At 38.4% G+C, this 19,902-nt stretch overlaps 1 protein-coding gene across 2 annotated transcripts in view; it reads left to right on the top strand.

Moving 5' to 3' along the window:
- ARHGEF28 (Rho guanine nucleotide exchange factor 28) overlaps positions 1–19,902 on the top strand; it is a 289,872-nt gene that overhangs the window by 222,956 nt on the left and 47,014 nt on the right. For both annotated transcript variants that reach the window (XM_019728118.2, XM_019728120.2), the window contains 8 exons: positions 1,358–1,605; positions 2,974–3,096; positions 4,317–4,434; positions 7,774–8,028; positions 9,582–9,658; positions 15,142–15,320; positions 16,356–16,447; positions 17,613–17,795. In XM_019728118.2, coding sequence (XP_019583677.2) covers positions 1,358–1,605; positions 2,974–3,096; positions 4,317–4,434; positions 7,774–8,028; positions 9,582–9,658; positions 15,142–15,320; positions 16,356–16,447; positions 17,613–17,795 — 1,275 coding nt within the window. The remainder of the gene's footprint in view (positions 1–1,357; positions 1,606–2,973; positions 3,097–4,316; positions 4,435–7,773; positions 8,029–9,581; positions 9,659–15,141; positions 15,321–16,355; positions 16,448–17,612; positions 17,796–19,902) is intronic.

Genomic DNA, 19,902 nt, shown 5'->3' with positions numbered 1-19,902 from the left:
CATTTTCATCACTCCAAAAAGAAACGCTGTGCTCATTTACTGTCATTCCCCATTTCCCCCTCCCATTCAGCCCCTGGCAACCGCTAGCTACTTTTTGTCTCTATGGATTTGCCTATTCTGGATATTTTGCATAAATGGAATTGTACACTATGTGATCTTTTATATATCAGGCTTTGATATGAATGAATCTTGAAAACATGATGTTAAATGAAAGAAACCAGGGACAAAAGATCACTTTTTGTACAATATGTATAATACATGTTGTATCATATATATATATCAGTCTCCATTTCTTTTTAAAGCTGAATAATACTTTATTGTATAAGTATATCACACTCTGTTTATCTAATCATCAGTTGATGGTTAGTTGGGGTTGTTTCCACTTTTTACATCATGTGGTAACTTTGTTTAACCTTTTAAGGAGCTTCCAGGCTATTTTCCAAACAACTGTACCATTTTACATTCTTATTAGCATTGCATGAGAGTCCCAATTTTCCTACACCCTCACCAACACTTCTTTATTGCCCATCTTTTTTATTACAATTAGTAGGTGTGAAGTAGTATCTCACTATGGTTTTGATTTGCATTTCCCTGATGGCTAATGATGTTGAGCATCTTTTCATATGCTTACTGGCCATTTGTATGTCTCTTTGGAGAAACATCTATTCAACTCTTTTACCTATTTTTGAAGTGTTTTTTTTTAAAATTATTATTCTTAAGTTACAGGAGTTCTTTATGTATTCTGAACATGAGTCCCTTATCAGATATGTGATTTGCAAATATTTTCTCCCAGTCTGTGTGGACTGTTTTTTCACTTTCTCTATGATGTCCCTTGACCATGATGTTGTTTTCCCCTGGAGAAAGTAGAATTTTGGAGACAGATGCAGGAATAGAAAGGACCTCCTGTTGTCTGCTTTGAGTAACTTTATTATATTTAACCCAATTTAATTCGCCAAATTAATTGTGCTCCTACTCAATGCAAAAACAATAACGACAAAAAAAAAAAGGAAAGAAAGAAAACAGGCAAACCTAGTTATGTTTTATAGAGCATTCAGGAGAGAATAAGACCTGGTTTCTAGCTGAAAGTACTTAAAGATGCTTTATATTATGAGACTTTCCGATACATTGAATTCTTATATATTGGACTTAACTTACATGTGTCCTCTTATCTGGAAAAAAATATAGACCAATAATTTGACCTTACATTAAATGTTTAATCAATGCTGACTTTTATAATGGAAGAATGTTATTTCTATACGTTCCCTCTTTTTATTTATGTAACATCTAGTGTTTGGCTGCTAACTTAAGTCAGTAGGGATACTGGTGTTTATAGCTTGTTTCTGCTCACATGTTTCAGAGCTAATGCAAACAGAAATGCATCACATTCAGACCCTGTTCATCATGTCTGAGGTCTTCAGGAAAGGAATGAAAGAGGAGCTGCAGCTTGACCACAGCACCGTGGATAAAATTTTCCCCTGTTTAGATGAGTTACTTGAAATTCATAGGCATTTCTTCTACGGCATGAAGGAGAGGAGACAGGAATCCTGTGCTGACAATGACAAGAATTTCATCATCAACCGAATTGGAGATATTCTAGTACAACAGGTAAGAAAAACTCAAAGGCCCTAACCTCCGAAACCTAAAGGTTTGTATTAGGTTGGTGCAAAAGTAATTGCGATTTAAAAGGTTAAAAATAATCGCAAAAATTGCAGTTACCTTTGCACGAATATAATAGATTCTCTACATTGTTGAAAGCTTGTGGAGAACTGAAATTGATTTCATTCTGATTGACAGATGGTTTGGGTTGGTTTCTTTTCTTTGATTTTGGTTTGTATGACTGGTCCCTGAGGGCTTTTAACAGCCAGTGACTGGCTCTGGGTGTGTCACAGGACTTGGCTGGATTATTCCTGGCTCTATCACCACCTCCACCAGGAGTCAGAGCCATAAATAAATCCCCTTATGAAAACTCTACTTAGACTGCTTATTGTGATGCCTCTCCAATAATGTGGCTCCCTGAGTGGCCCATGATAGTCTGACCAGCAGCTCCAAAACAAACACTAGAGTGAGCCAGATCTATTATCATTAAAGCCCTAGATTTCAGAGAGACAGAGATATTTTTCTGCCTGGGAGACAGAGATATTTCTCCCGCTGAAGCTTATTGAAATATCTATCTCACATCTCTACTGCTTTCCATCAGTTAATAAATTGGCCTCCTGGTTATTCATTTTTCTCTTTTATCTTGGCTAATGATTACCTGCCTCTTGGCCCATTTGTGATGCACTGACATAAATCAAATTCCCAACTGAGGACTGAGTCCATGGACGCGATCAGTTAGCCAGTGTAAGGTCAACTAGTGAGAGGACCCTTCCTGAGGACCCCTAAATGTTTCCACATAACCCTTCCTTCAATCTATAAAAGTGTTAAAACTATAAATTGAAATGATAAAGTTGCACAAACACTTAAAAAAATAAGAAAATATGTCAAATGTCTTTCATTTGGCTATTTGATAAGTGAATTTGTTCAATATAATCTGAGCATAATAGGTTGATGTCTTCCCTTTACCTCTTGAATACTTCCTTTTATTTTAATTTTAAAAGTGTTTGGGGAAGAGAAATGATTGTGTTTAGAAGTTCCATGATGTTTATTTTTTTGTTGTTGTTGTGTAAATAGTTTGTTTGCTCATATGCGATGAGAAGACCAGAAAAGTAACATGAACTGCTTTTATAAAACATTTCTAATATTACTAAGAAGTAGGCCTATTAATAGACAAACAGAATATGCCAATGTTATTATGTTTGTAGATTAATAAGTAGACAATTACTTTAACATATGCTCATCACCATTCAGCTTTGAAAACCCTGATGTTTATTCTTTTATTTGTAAAGAATGTATTGAAATATATGGAAATTGCATGTTCTTTTTAGTGTTCAGACAGACTAAATTTATAAGCCATCATTGAAATGTTATTCTCAGTTTTCAGAAGAAAATGCAAATAAAATGAAGAAAATATATGGAGAATTCTGTAGCCATCACAAAGAAGCTGTTAGCCTCTTTAAAGAACTCCAGCAGAATAAAAAGTTTCAGAATTTTATTAAGGTAAGTATTGTAAAAACTCTATTACAAAGCGGTAAGCCATCATGGGGAAGTAGCTGATGCTTGTTTCTTATATGCTCTAAGCTAGTCTCACATCTAGTGCAGTTTTTCAGGGAAAGGAGAAGGAAGGACTGATAGGTTTGTGGCAAAGATGGAAAGTCTCTTTTTCTGCATTAGTGAAATATTTCTTCCAAATCATTTGTTTTTCATATCTTATATTTGTGAATTCATGCCTTCCAAGCTTCTGAGCACCTCTGTAATGTCCTTTAAAGTTGTTTTATGCCCTGACAAGTTTTAAATCAGAAGAACCATAGTAAAAATTTTAAAGACAGAATTTACTTCACCCACACGGGATTAATTTGAAGCAAATCCATGACAAATATCATTTATGTAGTGTATATCTCTAAACAATAAGCTATATTTAAAAAATTACAATGACCATCACACTTAGATAAATTAACAGTAATTTTTAATATTTTCTAATAGCTGCCCAGTGTTCAAATTTCCCTGATTATCTCCTAAAATTGGATTGCTTAAATCAGGGTCTCTCCAAGGTTCACAACTATACATGGGGGTTACATCTTTTAAATCTCTTGTAATTTGAATGTTCCCCTTCCCTTTGGGGAGTGGGCATCTAATTTATTTGTTAAAGACATTTTTCCTTTATAGTTTAATGGAGTCTAAATTTTTATCTACCATTTAAAAAATGCTTCCAGATTCTCCTTTATTTTTTTAACTTCCCACATATGTATATCTTGAAAACTTGAAAACTTAAAGAAGACTCTGAGACTTTTAGAAAAAATTTGCCCGGATTTGAGGGAACTTGAAGTGATATGATAAATAGTAACAAATGTAGGGAAAGACCGGTTGGAAAAACATAGTAAACTGCAAACTCATCCTCAAAATCTAACTTTGATTTCTGAGGATTTTTCAAAACTTTTACTGTTCATGAATCTTACCACTTATAAGTATTGGAATTCGCTCACTTTTGGAAATACATCAGAGCAACTCAAAGCTTCTTGAAATCATGGAGAGTTGGGTTATTGAAATTAATGACAAAGTATAAAATTTAATGACAATACATCGTTTTAATTAATTATGCATATTGTGTTGTGTCTGAATAGAATTATGCTGTTGTAGATTTTTTTGTATTAAATTCACACCTAAAAAGAAAATACAGAGATAGAGTTTGTGTATATAAACATGGATCTATATTTTTTAAGCTCCGCAATAGTAATCTTTTGGCTCGACGCCGAGGAATTCCAGAATGCATTCTGCTGGTCACTCAGCGCATCACAAAATACCCTGTCTTGGTGGAAAGGATACTGCAGTATACAAAGGGTGAGTGATGACTTCTGGAACAAACATTTGCCTCTTTCATTAGTTTGAAACATACCTGAGGTGTTGTAAAGAGCTGTAAATGCTTGTGGCCTCTGCTTCATAAAGATTTTCTTTATGGGAAAGTTGTTAAAGCCTTAGAATCCATTTTGAAAATTTATCTTTTATAATGTGGCTTGGCCAATAGCCTGACTTCCTCCAAGCAGCCCAAACCAAGGCTTCTTCATACTTTGACCCTGCCTTTCTCTTCTACAGTTTTCCCTATATCCAGACCTTACCACCTCTTCGTCCAAGTCTTCCTACTGCTTTCCCAGTAGTCTGATGAAACACATGTGATTGATCCTAGCACCAAATGTCAGCTGTTTTTATTATCTTTATTATGATCAGTTGACTCGGGGATAACCAAAATGATATCTTAAGATACCATATAAGATCAATGAGATCTTAGATGCGTGCTCTAAAAAGGTCAACTTCTAATGTCTTTTTTGGGGGAAAGGGTCTAGGTGAGTAGAGATGCATGACATACAATGTATGATCAAACAACTTGGTGAATGTTTAAATAAAAAAAATTATTACAGTGAAATACACATTGCCATTATTCTCCTCAAAATGCTCCCCGTCGTTTCAAACACACTTATCCCGTCATTCATGCCACTTTCTGAAGCAGTTCTGGAAGTCCTCTTTTGTGAGGGTCTTATTTGCACTGTTGTGGCTCCCTCAATGTCCTGAATTGATTCAAAATGTTATCTTTCATGGTCATTTTGACTTTGGGGAAGAGCCAGAAGTTACACAGTGCCAGATCCAGTGAATAAGGTGGATGAGAACACACCGTAATGTTTTTATTTGTCACAAATTATCATACCAGAAGCAGTGTGTGACACACAGCCTTTCTGTTTTGATAAAAAAATATGGTGAATGCTGCTGCTGAGTGCCATCCAATGGAGAGGCAGGGATCTTCAATACAGGAAGCTGCACGTCGAAACCTTAGTAACAAATGTGTGACAAGTTTTAACTTGTTTGTGCTGTCAGTCGGGTAAGAGCTACTGTTGAGAGAAGGAGTATTTTAAAGTGTGCCGTAAATCATCCTCCATCATGACAACACTCCGTGTAACACATTGCTTCTGGTATACAGTAATTTCTGTCAAATAAAAACATTGGTGTGTCCTCATCCACCTTATTCACTGGATCTGGCACCATGCAACTTCTGACTCTTCCTCAAAGTCACAATGATTTAGGACATCGAGGCAGCCATGACAGTGCATCTAAAGACCCTCACAAAAGAGGACTTCCAGAACTGCTTCAGAAAGTGACAAGAACAATGGGTAAGTGTGTTCAAAGCAAGGGGTAGTATTTTGAGGCTGATTAATGGCAATGTGTCTTTTACTGTAATAATTTTCTTTTAATTTAAACATTCACAGTATTTTTTGATCATACCTCATATTCTTTCCGTTTTTCAGTAATATTTAGAACGAAGTTCAGGCAGGAATGGTGGCTTCCATTCCTTGTGTCCCATTTTTATTGTTGCCTATAATTTTAAAAAGAAGAAAATATAAGCTCAATATACAGAGAAAACCCTCATGAATTTTTGTTCCCGGCAAAAGAATGAAAACAAAATGAAGACTTCCAGTGTGTATCATGTTCATATTCTCTTAAGTTTAATATAAACATCTCAAAGACTAAAATTTTTCAGATTGTTTTAGGTCAGCTAATACTACTCCAAGAACTAGGCCATGACAAATTCCTGGTAGAATGAATAATAATGGTTCATTACTGTGTGTTAGAAATGATAGGTATGACTTACGGCTCCTCAGGCACAGCTGCCATAGTGGTTGAGGACACCACCTCCTTTGATCAGACCTTATCTGTGGTCAGTTCTCTCTCTCTCTGGCTAGTAGGAACATGGGTTCATGTGACTCCATTACAGCAGTGCTTCTCAAACTTTATTAGGAATTAAAATTACCCTTCACCTGAGGATCTTGTTTACATGCAGATTCTCATTCAGTAGGTCTGACATGGAACCAACCAAGGTATGCTTTTCTAACAAGACTCCCAGATGAGGCTGATACGGCTGTACTTTGAGCTTGTAAGACAGTAATGTGTCCCTGAAGGTCAAAACACTTTGAACCTTTTCTTGGCCTTACCCCAAGTCACTTTGTAACTCATTCTCTACTCAACTTTCCTATTTATGAAATATACTCTAGAAATAAGAACATGTTTTTTTTGGGAGGAGGGGGCATTTAGTGGCCAGTAGGTATAGTAAAGTAGTGAGGTGTATTCTTTCATGGACAGTGAGAAAGAATCTTCCTTATTAAAAATGTGTGTCTGGATCTGTTCCTTGAGGTTTTCTGATAAAATCCTCATATATCTAAGACATTTAGAATCTGGAAATGTTTACAGCTTTTGAGGACTTACTCACATTCCACTGACTGCTATTTCTGTGTATTTATTTCTTGGCTCTAGAGAACCTTTTATTTTCTCTGCCAATTTTTTTTTCTCCTCTCCTTCTAAGCTCCTGAAACTTTCCCTTTCAGTTCCATTTGCCTCAATATACATCAACAAGGTTTTGATTTTTTCCCTCAACTGTAGGAAATAGCTACATTCAGTTTCATCTGGAGTTTCAGGAAGCTTTTCCAAAACTCCTCCAGAATTTTTAAAGGTAATCCAGAGCTAAGAGCAGGTGGCCAGTGTTTTAAAGAGTAATAACGAATTGACAATTATCTGCTCTGTTGGCATGAGCATGGCTGACTAGGCAGAGTGCCTGGGTCCAATTTTTAAAAAAATGTTTAATATTAATTTAGTCATCTTCATGCTAATGCTATTGTAAAATATAATTTTAGCATCATTTTTATGGAGAAAGGGATCCAGGAAGTCATATGCGTCTGGGGCCCCCTTAGGCACCCTGCAGCTGCATTTTATGAAAGGACTCCAACTTGGGCCTGCAGCTCGGTTAAGTTCTGAGAAACCTGGTGTGGGATTACTTGATCACCTGTGTCTGGGAAGGTGGCAGGAAGGCCTAAGGCAGGATCTATAGCACAATCCCTGCTGCTCTATGTCAAACCACTCCCTAGAAATCAGAAATTCTATTTTTACAATGTTTCAGTGGAAGTACCTCTGATAAGTAAATCCTTTATAATTAAATATTTCCACAGTTCTTTTTGGGAGGAGCAGCACAGAGTGATAATATGGTATTTGAATTTAACCCAACACTTTTGTTATGAGATTTTTGCTATTTGGATTATACATTTAATTTATATTTAAAACTATAGGGGAAAAATGTCTTTCTTAGTACCCTGGCTTATTGTAATAGTGCTCTTTCTTTCTTCCTTTGTTTTTCCCATGCAGAAAGGACCGAAGAACATAAAGACTTATGCAAAGCCCTTTGCTTAATTAAGGATGTGATTGCAGCGGTGGATTTAAAAGTCAGCGAATATGAAAAAAAACAAAAATGGCTTGAGATCCTAAGTAAGATCGAAAACAAAACCTATACAAAGCTCAAAAATGGCCATGTATTTAGGAAGCAGGCACTGATAAGCAAAGAAAGGACTCTATTATATGATGGCCTTGTTTTTTGGAAAACTGCTACTGGCCGTTTCAAAGGTATTATGGCTCTTCCTTCATACATGTTATTCATTTAACAGAGGACAGATTTTCAAAAAAAAAAAAAAAAAGTGGCTCAGAGATGCAGGCACCCACACAAACCCTACATCAGTAGAAACATTCCTATAGGATGGAATTGTGAACTTCCACAGGCAAACGTGGCCAATGCTACAAACATTTGGTGGGAGTTTGCACCCCCAAGCAAAAGCCTTTATATATGTTTTATGAATTCACATGTTTGTGATGTTTGAATCAAAGGAACTAAGAACTCTGCTAATTGCTGGCACTGAAATATTAATTTGGCAAATGTGGTGTGTTGAAAGAGAGGCAATACACCTACACGCCTAGAATCTCGTGTGTGCCAAGCCAGAAGCCAGCCTGCCACTGGCAGACCACTGAGGGGAGAGATGAAATCTGAATGTTATCTTTGTTACTGAATAATAATACTGCATAACTTGACGTGTGTGCCTTTGTGTAAATGCTTCCTCAGTGCTACTATTTGCTAATGGGCATTAACTTGACTCTGTTTATCTGGTTAGTCTAAAGCAGCTTATTCATATTCTTAAGGGCTGATTCTGTAGCTAGCACCTTGCCTGATCCAGGCTTTTTCAACCCTGGTCACACACTGAAATCGCCCCTGGAGCTTAAAAAATGTACTAATGTTCAAGTCTTCTCCCAGAAATTCTGAGTTTATTGTTCTGGGGATGAAACTCAAATATAGGGATGCTTAAAAGTTCCCAGGTGAGTCTGCTGCACAGCCAGAGTTAAGAACCACTGGTATGCTCTCCTTGTTTTTAATACATCTGAATAACTTCCTGAGGTAAGCAATAAGAGGTTATTAATTCCATTGGATGATTGTCAAGTTTTGGTGATGGTTGTAGCTAATGACTGAAATGGGATTGGTTGACAGCAACTTGCAACGTTGCAATTAAATGTTAAAAACAATTAGAATATTCATCAAACTGAAATTTTAACCGCAATTTGTAGATCTTATGTTCCAGGTCGTTTACTGTTTATCCATTTTGCAGAATCAATAGTTTGGTAACTTTGTGTCAGAATGTTTAGTGTACAGTGAAGATGGGTTCTTGTGAAAAATTTGTAAGGGGAGTGAGTATAGGATCTCAAACTTCCCTCAGATCTAGATGGAACAAATAGTAAATTTGTATGTATAATTCAAGGCAGAAGCTGCCCTCTAACATTTTTAATCAAGCACTTTTTTTCCCCTACAGGTAAGGTTTGCTTCATTTTCTTAGAATCCTCTTTTTTGTTGGGTATTTTTCTTCTATTTTGAAAGCTATAGCATTAAATTTTGCTGAAGGTTTATCAATACCGATAGTTACACACATCAACACGCACAATTAAACACAGCTTATCTATAAATCTGTGGCTATCAAAAACAGGTGTTTTTATAAAAGTTTCATAATTTGATTAAATCTTAGTCTTTTTATTTTTAATAAATTTATTTCAATTTCAAACATGAAATTAGAATATTTAATAATGGCATTTGATCTGTGGTTTGCTTCATTAATACTAGTAATATTTTTTCTTTGAAGATATCCTAGCTCTACTTCTAACTGATGTGCTGCTCTTTTTACAAGAAAAAGATCAGAAATACATCTTCGCAGCTGTTGTAAGTATATGGCCATGTGATGCATATTTTAAAAATACCTGAAATTCCTACTGACATTAAATAGTCATTGGCAAGAATATGTCCCTATTATAGTCCTATTATAATTAGTGATTACAGTGTTTAGTAACAAGCATCTAATTGGGTTTAACTAGCATGATAAGTGTTCAGTTATCAAAGCCGGGACAGGTAGTCAGCTGGTTCAGTAGCTTAACCAACTGTGAAAATATGAACGTGTGTTGGTACTAGTTAGTCAACAGGCACTGCCTTAAGCACCGCCCCCGCCCCACCCTAAGTGAGCCTCTACCATCGGCTATCTTAGGATCTTTCCTTCAGACACTATCCCCCTTGACTTCCCAGCAACTCAAATGTTAATTCTGGGTACTTCGGGCACCCTGCTGCCTGTTCCCATTGGATGGCACCTGCTGGACCTGTTGCTAACCCCACTCATAACTGTCATGATGGTCCCTCTATCTAATACGAAAACACCATCCTGGTATCTAAAGTTTAAAGAAGATTCTTTCTTATTTCTGCTATAATAGTTGCTAATGACTAAGGCCATTCATATAACACTTATCTTTATAGTGTGTTATGTTAATCTCATTGCCAGCACAGAGTTAGACTTAGATTAGTAGTAAAACCAGTATTGTGTAACATTTCTTACACAACATCTCGTGGTCCAAAATGACTCACTTAGAGAAGGAAGATCAATTGATAGTTGATGACAAGGAGTCATCCATTTACTCCTTGTCATCATTATCGAGCATCAGGCCCTGTCAGAAGAATGAAGCTAAGATGCACTACCCGTGTGAACAGTATAATGTGGGTGTTTATCATCCACTGACTGATAGGATATTCAGGTACCATTAGCAGATATCATCAGTTCCAACTGGTTTTTACAAATTCAAAGCTCAATGAAGTTTCTGTTAATGCTGCTCAAAGAAAAAAAGAAGCATGCCTACCCAGTGATGGGTTCTAGGGAGGAAGGGGCTGGAGCAGTGCCGCACCTGCCCGTCTGTGCTTGTCAGGTTGGCCCAATAGTCTTCTTCACCCTGTTCAGCACATTGTGTCTTATCAGCATAATGATGCCAAGTCGTATAAAGGTCAGAGATTCTTTCACAAAGCTACAGCAGAGAATAACAAGAGACCTCAAGTAAGTCCCCATGTCCCTGATTCATTTGAACTGTATATATTGCAGATTTCATGACAACCTAGTGATTTGTCCTGTAACCCCTCTCTGTTGTTATTTGGGAATGCTCTGAAAGAACACAGAGTAAATAAGTGGGAAAATGGGACCATGTTATTTGACAAGTGGGTTGTTGAGAGCCATGCTGGAAGAGAAAATAAACTTACACCACACCTTTATAGAAACAAAGGTTTCTTCAAAACCAAAGACCTGAAGGAGAAGCAACTCCCACTTCCTGGGTGGTATTATAGGCCAAATGACCAGCTGATGGATCAAGAATTAGACACAGCATAAAGACAACTATTTTGTTTTCTAGGACAACAGAGCATATGAATTCAGATCAAGCTGTGATGATTAATTTACAGTATGGCTTGAAGTATGGTTCTGTTCCTCTTATCTGACTTCTTGGAGAGTTATCTGTGCCACCCATAGACCATGTTTACCATTAAATGGGACTTTAGGAATGCAGTCCACCAAATGCAAGATGGAAGGCAGCCACGACATAGCTCCTCTTGGTAGAAAGTGTTTGGCAATGGACAATAGTAAGATGGTGCTGATACTGTTTCCTAAAGATGTTAGCCTGACATGTAGCTGCCTTCGTAAAGGCCAGCGAAGCCGGAAGCAAAAGAGAGCATGATCCTTAAAGAATCAAGTGCACCCTGCTTTTCAATCATATGCTTTTCAGTTTCATCACATGTATTTAGTTGTCACAGCCCATGTGCTATAAATATCTTATGGTTAACATCCTGAGGGAAGTGATGCATTAGCTAAGGGTATACAACTATCTGGATTTCCTAGTTCTCACCTTAGTATTTTAGAAAGTTATCTTCATGTCAATACCCACAGGTGAGTCTCTCTCTCATGCTATTAGAAAAACTTCTTAAATAAATGCTTGCTACATGGTACAGAAGATATGATGAATTTGGAAATGGCCAGAAGATAAGCATCTGAAAGTAGCAAGAGGATGATGAAGTAGCTCCCCTACAAGATAATTTTGTTAATTTTTAAAGAGGAATCAGCTGGAAATGGCAGTAGGCTCCAAATCTACGGAATGAATAGGAAAAACTAGATGTGTTTACTAAGTCCTGGAATACTGAGACTAGGAGGATGGATGTCTTGAATATCAAAGAAGGTAATTGGAAATGAAGGATGATTAAAAAGACAAAGTGAACATGGAGATGTGCAAGTGAAAGTTAAAATAGGGCGTGACATTGAGGTCTTGTCACAATGGAATCATGAGTGTAATGACCCACTGACAGAATCAGTCACTTTGTGGAATCATAAATGCATATGTTGTAACAATGGGGCTAAAGACAGCAGCTCCTTTTCCTCTTCCCCTATGGCAGAGGTCTTCAACTCAATGTCCACAGGGATTGGGCAGGAATGTAAGTGAGTGGACTGGAGCGGGCTTGGCATCAAGAATCTGATAGAGGGCGGCAGGAAATGTAGTGAACTGGCAAGTGCATGCCCCATCTCAAAGAGGGCAGGAATACTCAGCTATAGCATGTTTTAAAATGAGGATATGGATATCACCTCACACCTGTTAGAATGGCTATCATCAGCAAGACAAATAATAACAAGTGTTGGAGAGGCTGTGGAGGAAAAGGAACCCTCACACACTGCTGGTGGGAATGTAAATTGGTGCAGCCACTCTGGAAAACAGTATGGAGGTTCCTCAAAAAATTCAGAATAGAATTACCATATGACCCAGTAATGCCTCTTCTGTGTATCTACCAAAAAAAAAAAAATCTGAAAACATTTGTCCATAAAGATATATGTGCTCCGATGTTCATTGCAGCATTATTCGCAGTGGCCAAGACATGGAAACAACTAAAATGTCCCTTGATAGATGATTGGATAAAGATGTGGTACATATACACAATGGAATGTTACTCAGGACAAGAAAAGATGAAATACTGCCATTTGTGACAACATGGATGAATCTTGAGATTATCATGCTAAGTGAAATAAGCCAGACAGAAAAATGAAGAACCATATGACTTCACTTATATGTGGGATATAAACCTGAAAGCAACAAAAGAACAAGACAAAGAAACCAAAACTCATAGACACAGACAACTACTAAGTGGTTACCAGAGGGTAAAGAGAAAGGGGAGGTATAAGAGGGTAAAGGGGATCAAATACATAGTGATGGAAAGAGAACTGACTCTGGCTGGTGAACACACAATGCAATGTATAGATGATGTATTACAGACATGTACACTTGAAACCTATGTAATTTTACTAACCAGTGTCATCCCAATACATTTAATAAATAAACAAAAACAAATAAAAGAATAAAAAAAAATAAATGAGAATACCAGCCCAGGATTGCTAATCTACTTTTCCCAAGTACTCAGAAATCTAGATTTTTTAAAAAAATTAAATTTATTGGGGTGACAGTGGTTAGTAGAATTACATAGGTTTCAAGGAAATCTAGGTTTTTTTTTTAAAAAGTGGAATCCCCCAGTTTTTAAATGTTGACAACTATTCAAAAAAAAAAAAGTGTTTTCTAAATGCTGTGACACAAACAAAACATCTCTGCAGTCTGGATTAGGCCTTTGCACCATCATTTTTTGACGTCTATCTCCAAAGTAGACATATTTCCTCCATTCTTAGAGATTTCATTTGAATTCTCGATCATCTCTGGTGTCTTGTGTGATTAGTATGAATAAGGATAGCTATGTCCCTGATGCCTCCTGGTCTGATGGCAATTTAATTAATGCTGCTTTCTACTCACTTATTTTTCATTTAAAAAATATCTGACCCCACCACTTCCCCTCCTCTGGCAACATGAATCAACTGGTTCAAATAATTTCACTCCTGCTTATGTCTTAAGCAATTCCAACCTCCTCTGCCTCTTTTTATACAGAGGCTGTTTACATTGTAAACTAAGGAATCTAAAACTGTGTGTTGAAAGATGGAAAGGACATAAGGCCTTAGATCATAGATCTATAATCGAATAAGGAATATTAACAGTACTCAGGGGCCCTTCCTAACCAGAGAGGGCAAAAAGTGTTCCAAAAGCACCGTCACAGGGCTGCTTTCACTATCATTTTCAGAGGCCGGGCACGGGACTGGGTAAACCAATGGTCTGTTCCATCATGTTTTGTAGTTTGTTTATTTTTTCTTCCTGCTTTAAGAAGAATGGGATGAAGAGGTACTCTGGGTAAACCCTTGCCCACAATTCAGATGTGGTAAAGCTGTGGGATGCTGGGAAAGCAAAGCCAGCATTAAGGAGTCAGCAGTGAGGGATGGAGTGGCATGCTATGGGTAAAGGCGTCGCTCAGTCCATAAGGAAGAAGCAAAAACATGGCCTGCAACCGATGCTATAAACAATGATAGAAGCCACAAACCAAGGAAGATTCTTCGTATTTAGCCCCGAAACTGTTCATCCTTCAGGCATTCTTTTGACTATTCTTTCAACTATAGTTGTCTACCTACATGGCTATTATCAGTGTCTTATTCATCTTTGAGTCCCCAGGACTTAGAATAGGACATTGACAAGTCATAGTAAATGTTGGAAGAAGAGGTGATTTAATCATGGCTTGGGTGCCAAATTTTAGATTTTCACTATTCGCCTCTGATGGAATTCAGCTAAATCTAGTCCTACAGACATGTATTACCCGCTTTATGCAAAGCACTGTGGTAGGCATATGAAGATGAGTTAAACCCATCCCTGCCCACCAAGGGCTCACCTGGTTGATGGGAAGAAGAGAAATGTGCAGGTAGAACTATCAAAGTTACATAGCTGTATCCCTGCAATAGTAGAAGACATTGGTTATGCCTGGGGAACCTAAAGTCTTGCCTCCTCATTCTTGCCTTTCATGTTTATAGTCCACTTCTTGGTGCCTGGGGGCTCTGTACCCATCATCTTTTTGAAACAGTGTTGCTGTTAACCGCCAAATCCAATGAACTCTTTAGGTTTTCCATCCCTCTCAATCTCTTTGTAATATTTGATATACTATTTCCTATCCCATGCCTTTCTAGAAAAATCCCTCCTCCCTGATTATGGCATTTTGGGTTTTTAAATTAATGCTCTGATTGTTTTCTCTTTTTAAAAGTTGTCCTTTTCCACCACCAATTCTTAAGGGCAAACATTCTCCTATTTCATTTTTTTCCATCCTCTCTCCACCATACCCTTTCTATTGGAGAACTTACCAACTTCCGCAGCTCTTAGGGAATGGTTGAAGTGATATTAAGAGCTGCCTAATATTGTTGCTTTCCTTAGCTAATGTGTTTTATGAGACCTGTATGTTAGATAGCTTGCTGTTTCATCTGCATGTTCTATCTTCTGTAGGATCAGAAGCCATCCGTTATTTCCCTTCAGAAGCTCATTGCTAGAGAAGTTGCTAATGAGGAGAGAGGCATGTTTCTGATCAGTGCTTCTTCTGCTGGTCCTGAAATGTATGAAATTCATACCAATTCCAAGGAGGAACGAAATAACTGGATGAGACGGATCCAACAGGCAGTCGAGAGGTAAGGTTTCCTTCTGGCCATAATCTAGGAAATGGACTTGTTCAATTGGGGAAAATATTCTAACTGTGTCTCCTTTGCATGAAAACTTTGCCTCAGCCAGACTGGTCTGCTCCCCTGCATCTGCCTGTGATAGCCCCTCATCCACAGCTTTGTTCTCCACTCCTCCCTGCATGTAATGTCCCATCTCCTCTCTGCCTGCATAAACTGCCCATCCTTGGTGCAATTCATGGCTCACCTTCTTTGTGAAGACCTCTCCAGTTCCAGTGGTTTCTTTTTTACATGAAATTCTTTAATACCTGCTCTCTAATGCATTTATTTGGTGCTTGTCATACATTGCCTTATAGCTATTATCTTTTTTTATGTATATATGTTTGTTTACTAGATTGGAAGCTCCTTGAGGGCAGGGACCATGTCTTATGTTTCTCTCTGTGCTGAATTCTGAGGAATCATTCAATAAACGTTTTTAGATTAGTGGATTTAAATGCTCTAAGTCCATTTACTCCTCATTATTGTGCAGGGAAACTTTTTACAAATAGGAGTGGGAGAGTGGGGGTGATCATTCTTAATGGTAATTTGATTCGTTAGATCTTGAATGATGTTGTAAAATTCCTTCATTTTTACTGCCCCCCTCCAACCTGGCACCCTACTCACACCCCCTACAACTCCTCTACTATATCACATTAAGAATAGAGCTGCCCAAATGTAGTGGAAAGCAAAAAATATTATTTTAGTTGTATCTAATGTTATTGTGTATGTGTGTGAGTATGTGTATACATGAGAGTATGTTTGTGTATGTGTGTTTGTTGGAATAGTTGAGTCAGCCTATACTGCTGACTTTGAGAGCTGTGTTATATTATGCAAGGTCCTTTCTATACTCAAGAAAACCAAATTGCTTGGCCAGGGGGCATGATGATTTCTCTTTATGCTGAATTTTTCTTTGAGTAATTCTATTGCCAAGTTCTCATGCCTTTCTAATGAACCTAAAAATACTTGGATTTGGTTTCAGTTGTTTCTCTTGACTGTTGTCTTTTAAAGTTGCCCAGAAGAAGAAGGGGGAAGGACAAGTGAATCTGATGAAGAGAGGCGGAAAGCTGAGGCAAGAGTGGCCAAAATTCAGCAATGTCAAGGTACAGAGCAGGCGCCTCTGATTCCCTGGTTGTGTTGTCCGCGGGTGTTGAGAAAGCCAGGTGTCAGGAATGGGACGTTATGACTGAATGGCTAATCTAATTCTGTGCACCTAAGGCCCACCCTAACCACTCTCAAAAAATAAGAAGTACTGGAACTAGAAGTGCTCAAATGAGATGGCTCGCTCCCTTCTTCCTCCTTGGCAATTACAAGTATATTTTTAAAATTCTGCACATGACATATATGAAACAGTAACCATGGACAGTGTGGCACAGATTGACATTGGAACTGCTGTCTAGTGGTTTAATGTGAGGTTCCAGCACTGTCAGGTCATAATTGCGCAGCTGCAAACAAGGAACACAATAGCTCCTGTCCTCAGTTTCCAAGACTGTGAAGTAAGGAAATTGGGTTAGCTCGGTGATTCTCATCTTGGCTGGACATTAGGACCACTTGGGGAAGGCCTCTAAAAATTCTGATGCCTGGGGCCCACCCTCAACCAATTCACTCAGAATATGTGGGAGGTGGGGAATAGACATCAGTGTTTTAAACTCTCCCCAAGTGATTCTGAGGCAGAGAGGACCGAGTACTCCTGGATTACATGCTGGCTAAGGTCCCTTTAAGCTCTAAGAATCCTGTGACATGTTGAAATCAGAGGAAAACAATGCATGCAAAGCTGGTCAAAGAAATTGGATGTTTAGAAATAAAAACATAAACCAGTGTGTTTGATTTTGACCAAGGCTGGCTGAAGCCCGAGCAGTTTCAGGCCTTGGCATTGTTTTCCCTCGTGGGTACCCTCATCATGGATGAACCGCCTCAATTTCATTCCTGAGCGTAATGTTTAGTTGTAATAGAAAACAGCCTGAACATAGAAGAGTTTTGCTGTTTTTCTGGAATTAGGGGAATGGGAAAAAAAGTGGACGTGTATTGAGTACCTTATTTGTAGAAAAGACAATGGAAGCTCAGAGAATTGAGTCATTTTCTGGAAGTTGCAGTCACTAAATGGAATAGTTAGGATTTGAACTTGGATCTATCCCACCCAACAACTTGTATTTTATGTGTTAGAGCATACTGCTTGCCAATCAGCACCATCTTTGTCTTGTAACTTGGATGTTCATTTTAGTTGTTATATTCTTGTGATAACCTTTTATGGTAAATACTATTTCACAGAAATACTCAATAATCAAGACCAACAAATCTGTACGTATTTGGAAGAGAAGTTGCATATCTATGCTGAACTTGGAGAACTGAGTGGCTTTGAGGATGTCCATCTAGAGCCCCACCTCCTCATTAAACCTGACCCAGGAGAGCCTCCCCAGGCAGCCTCATTACTGGCAGCAGCACTGAAAGAAGGTCAGTTGCTTCCGAAAGGATTTGGTTTGACAAATTGAGAAAATGTTTATTGAGGACCTACTATGAGCCACGCGCTGTGGTCTCAGTGCTGAGAATACAGCAGAATAAGACAAGGTCCTGACTCTCCTGTAATTTGTATTCCAGAAACAGCAAAATATAAAATAAATACATCAGATTATGTCAAGCGCTATGAAGAAAAATAAGTAGGATATGGGGGATAGAGAGTGATGGAGTTGAAGAGGTTCTATTTTAGGTAGGGTGGCCAGTGAAGACCCCTTGATACAGTGATATATGATCAGACACAAAGGAATTGAGAAGCCAAATAGACATCTGGAAGAAGAATGTCCCAGACATAGGGAACAGCAGGTGCAAAGGCCCTGAGGCAGGTGAATGCCAGATTTGTTTGAAGAACAACAAGGAGGACAGTGCAGGTAGAGTGAAGTGAGGGGAGAGGAGTGGCAGGTGATGAGTCAGAGTTAACTAGGAAACAGGTTACCTGGATAGAGGTAAGGACTTTGGATGTTACCCTAAGTGAGATGGGAAGCATTATAGAGTTTTGAGTAGAGGAGCCATTTGATTTGTGTTTGAAAAGGAACCCTCTGAATGCTGTGTGTAGAATAAGACAGTCTAGGGTGGAACTGCGGGAGTTGGTGGCTGAGGTAGGATGGAGGACAAGAACACAGAGGAGCGAAGGGCAAGGAGGTGAGAGGCCAGGGTACTGGAAGTTCTGTTCATAGAATTGGAGTTACTGAGAATTTTGACAGGAATAGCATAGGCAGGCAGGGGTGAATTGCACCAGGGACTTAAATTGTAAATTGTAGGAGACTGTCGATGAATGACAACAAGGGGTAGTGAGTGATATAATCTGATGGCATGAACTTTAAAGGAAAAAGATGTAAGAGGGGAAATGGGGCTAAAAGTCTGGACTGACAGTAGGGACAAAGGGATTAGGAGGTAAAATAGCCACCACCTGAGAGAGTGGCAGGGAATGCTGTTGTTCAGAATAAGGGTTGGTAAATTTCAGACCACAGACTAAATGCATCCCACTGCCTGTTTTTGTAAATACGGTTTTATTGGAACACAGCCACACTTGCTTGTTTACATATCATCTACGGCTGCTTTCTTGCTACAGTGGCAAAGATGAATAGTTGCAGTGGAGACGGTATGACCCAAAAAGCCTAAGATATTTACTATCTGATTCTTTGCAGAAAACATTTGCCAAGCTCTGGCTTAGCATCTCAGAACATTAGCTGGAAGAGAATTAAGAAGTCATGGAATCTATCATCTTAATTTCATAGTTGAGGAAACAGGTCTTCAGAAGGCATAGAGATTGTCTGAAGTGGTATCTGCTGATGGATTTATTAATTCATTCATCAAATATTTATTGAGCAGCTACTGTGTGTACTGTGGTGGGTGCTAAGGAAACAGGGATGCTTTCATAAAAGCTTCCAGTGGAGTAAGACAGATAATATACAAGGAAGTAAGAACATTTCAGAAAGTCACAGGAATCTAAGATAATGAGGTTCGAATGAGGTGAGGCGTTGCTTTAGATAGGTCAGGGAAGACCTCTCTGAGATTATTTTTTGAAGTGAGAATTGAAAGACAGAACTAACCATCTCTCTGGCGATCTGGGGAAAGACCATTCCTGGGCAGAGAGAAAGGGAGTGCAAAGTCCCTGCATCTGGAATAAACTTGACATGTTCAAGGAAAGAAGGAAGGCCAGGCTGGCAGGAGTCAGCGGAGATTGCTGTGAGGTGGGCAGGGCCCACATCTTTGTAGGCCATGGTTTGAAAACAAAAAACAAGACAAACAAACAAACAAAAAAACCCTCCAAAATCGTTGGAACATTATTGGAAGCTTTTAATCATGGCTGTGACATGATCTTAGTTTTGTCTTGAAAAGAACACTGGCTGTTGAATGGAGAGCAGAGCAGAAGGAGCCTAGTTTTCCTGGAGACTCTTAGGAAGCAGTTACAGCTGAGATGAGAGACGTTGGGGCCTTGGTCTAGACCAGACTATTGACAGTGGAAGTAGAAAGAAGTGGACAGATGATGCAAGAGAAATTTTAGAAATAGAGCCAAAAGGACTTTCCAATGGGTTGAAAAGCA

Source organism: Rhinolophus sinicus, linkage group LG03, assembly GCF_036562045.2.
Source record: "Rhinolophus sinicus isolate RSC01 linkage group LG03, ASM3656204v1, whole genome shotgun sequence".
In the NCBI taxonomy this organism is placed as follows: Eukaryota; Metazoa; Chordata; class Mammalia; order Chiroptera; family Rhinolophidae; genus Rhinolophus; species Rhinolophus sinicus.
Note: the sequence above shows the minus strand (reverse complement) of the source record. Positions and strands in the feature narration are given on the sequence as shown.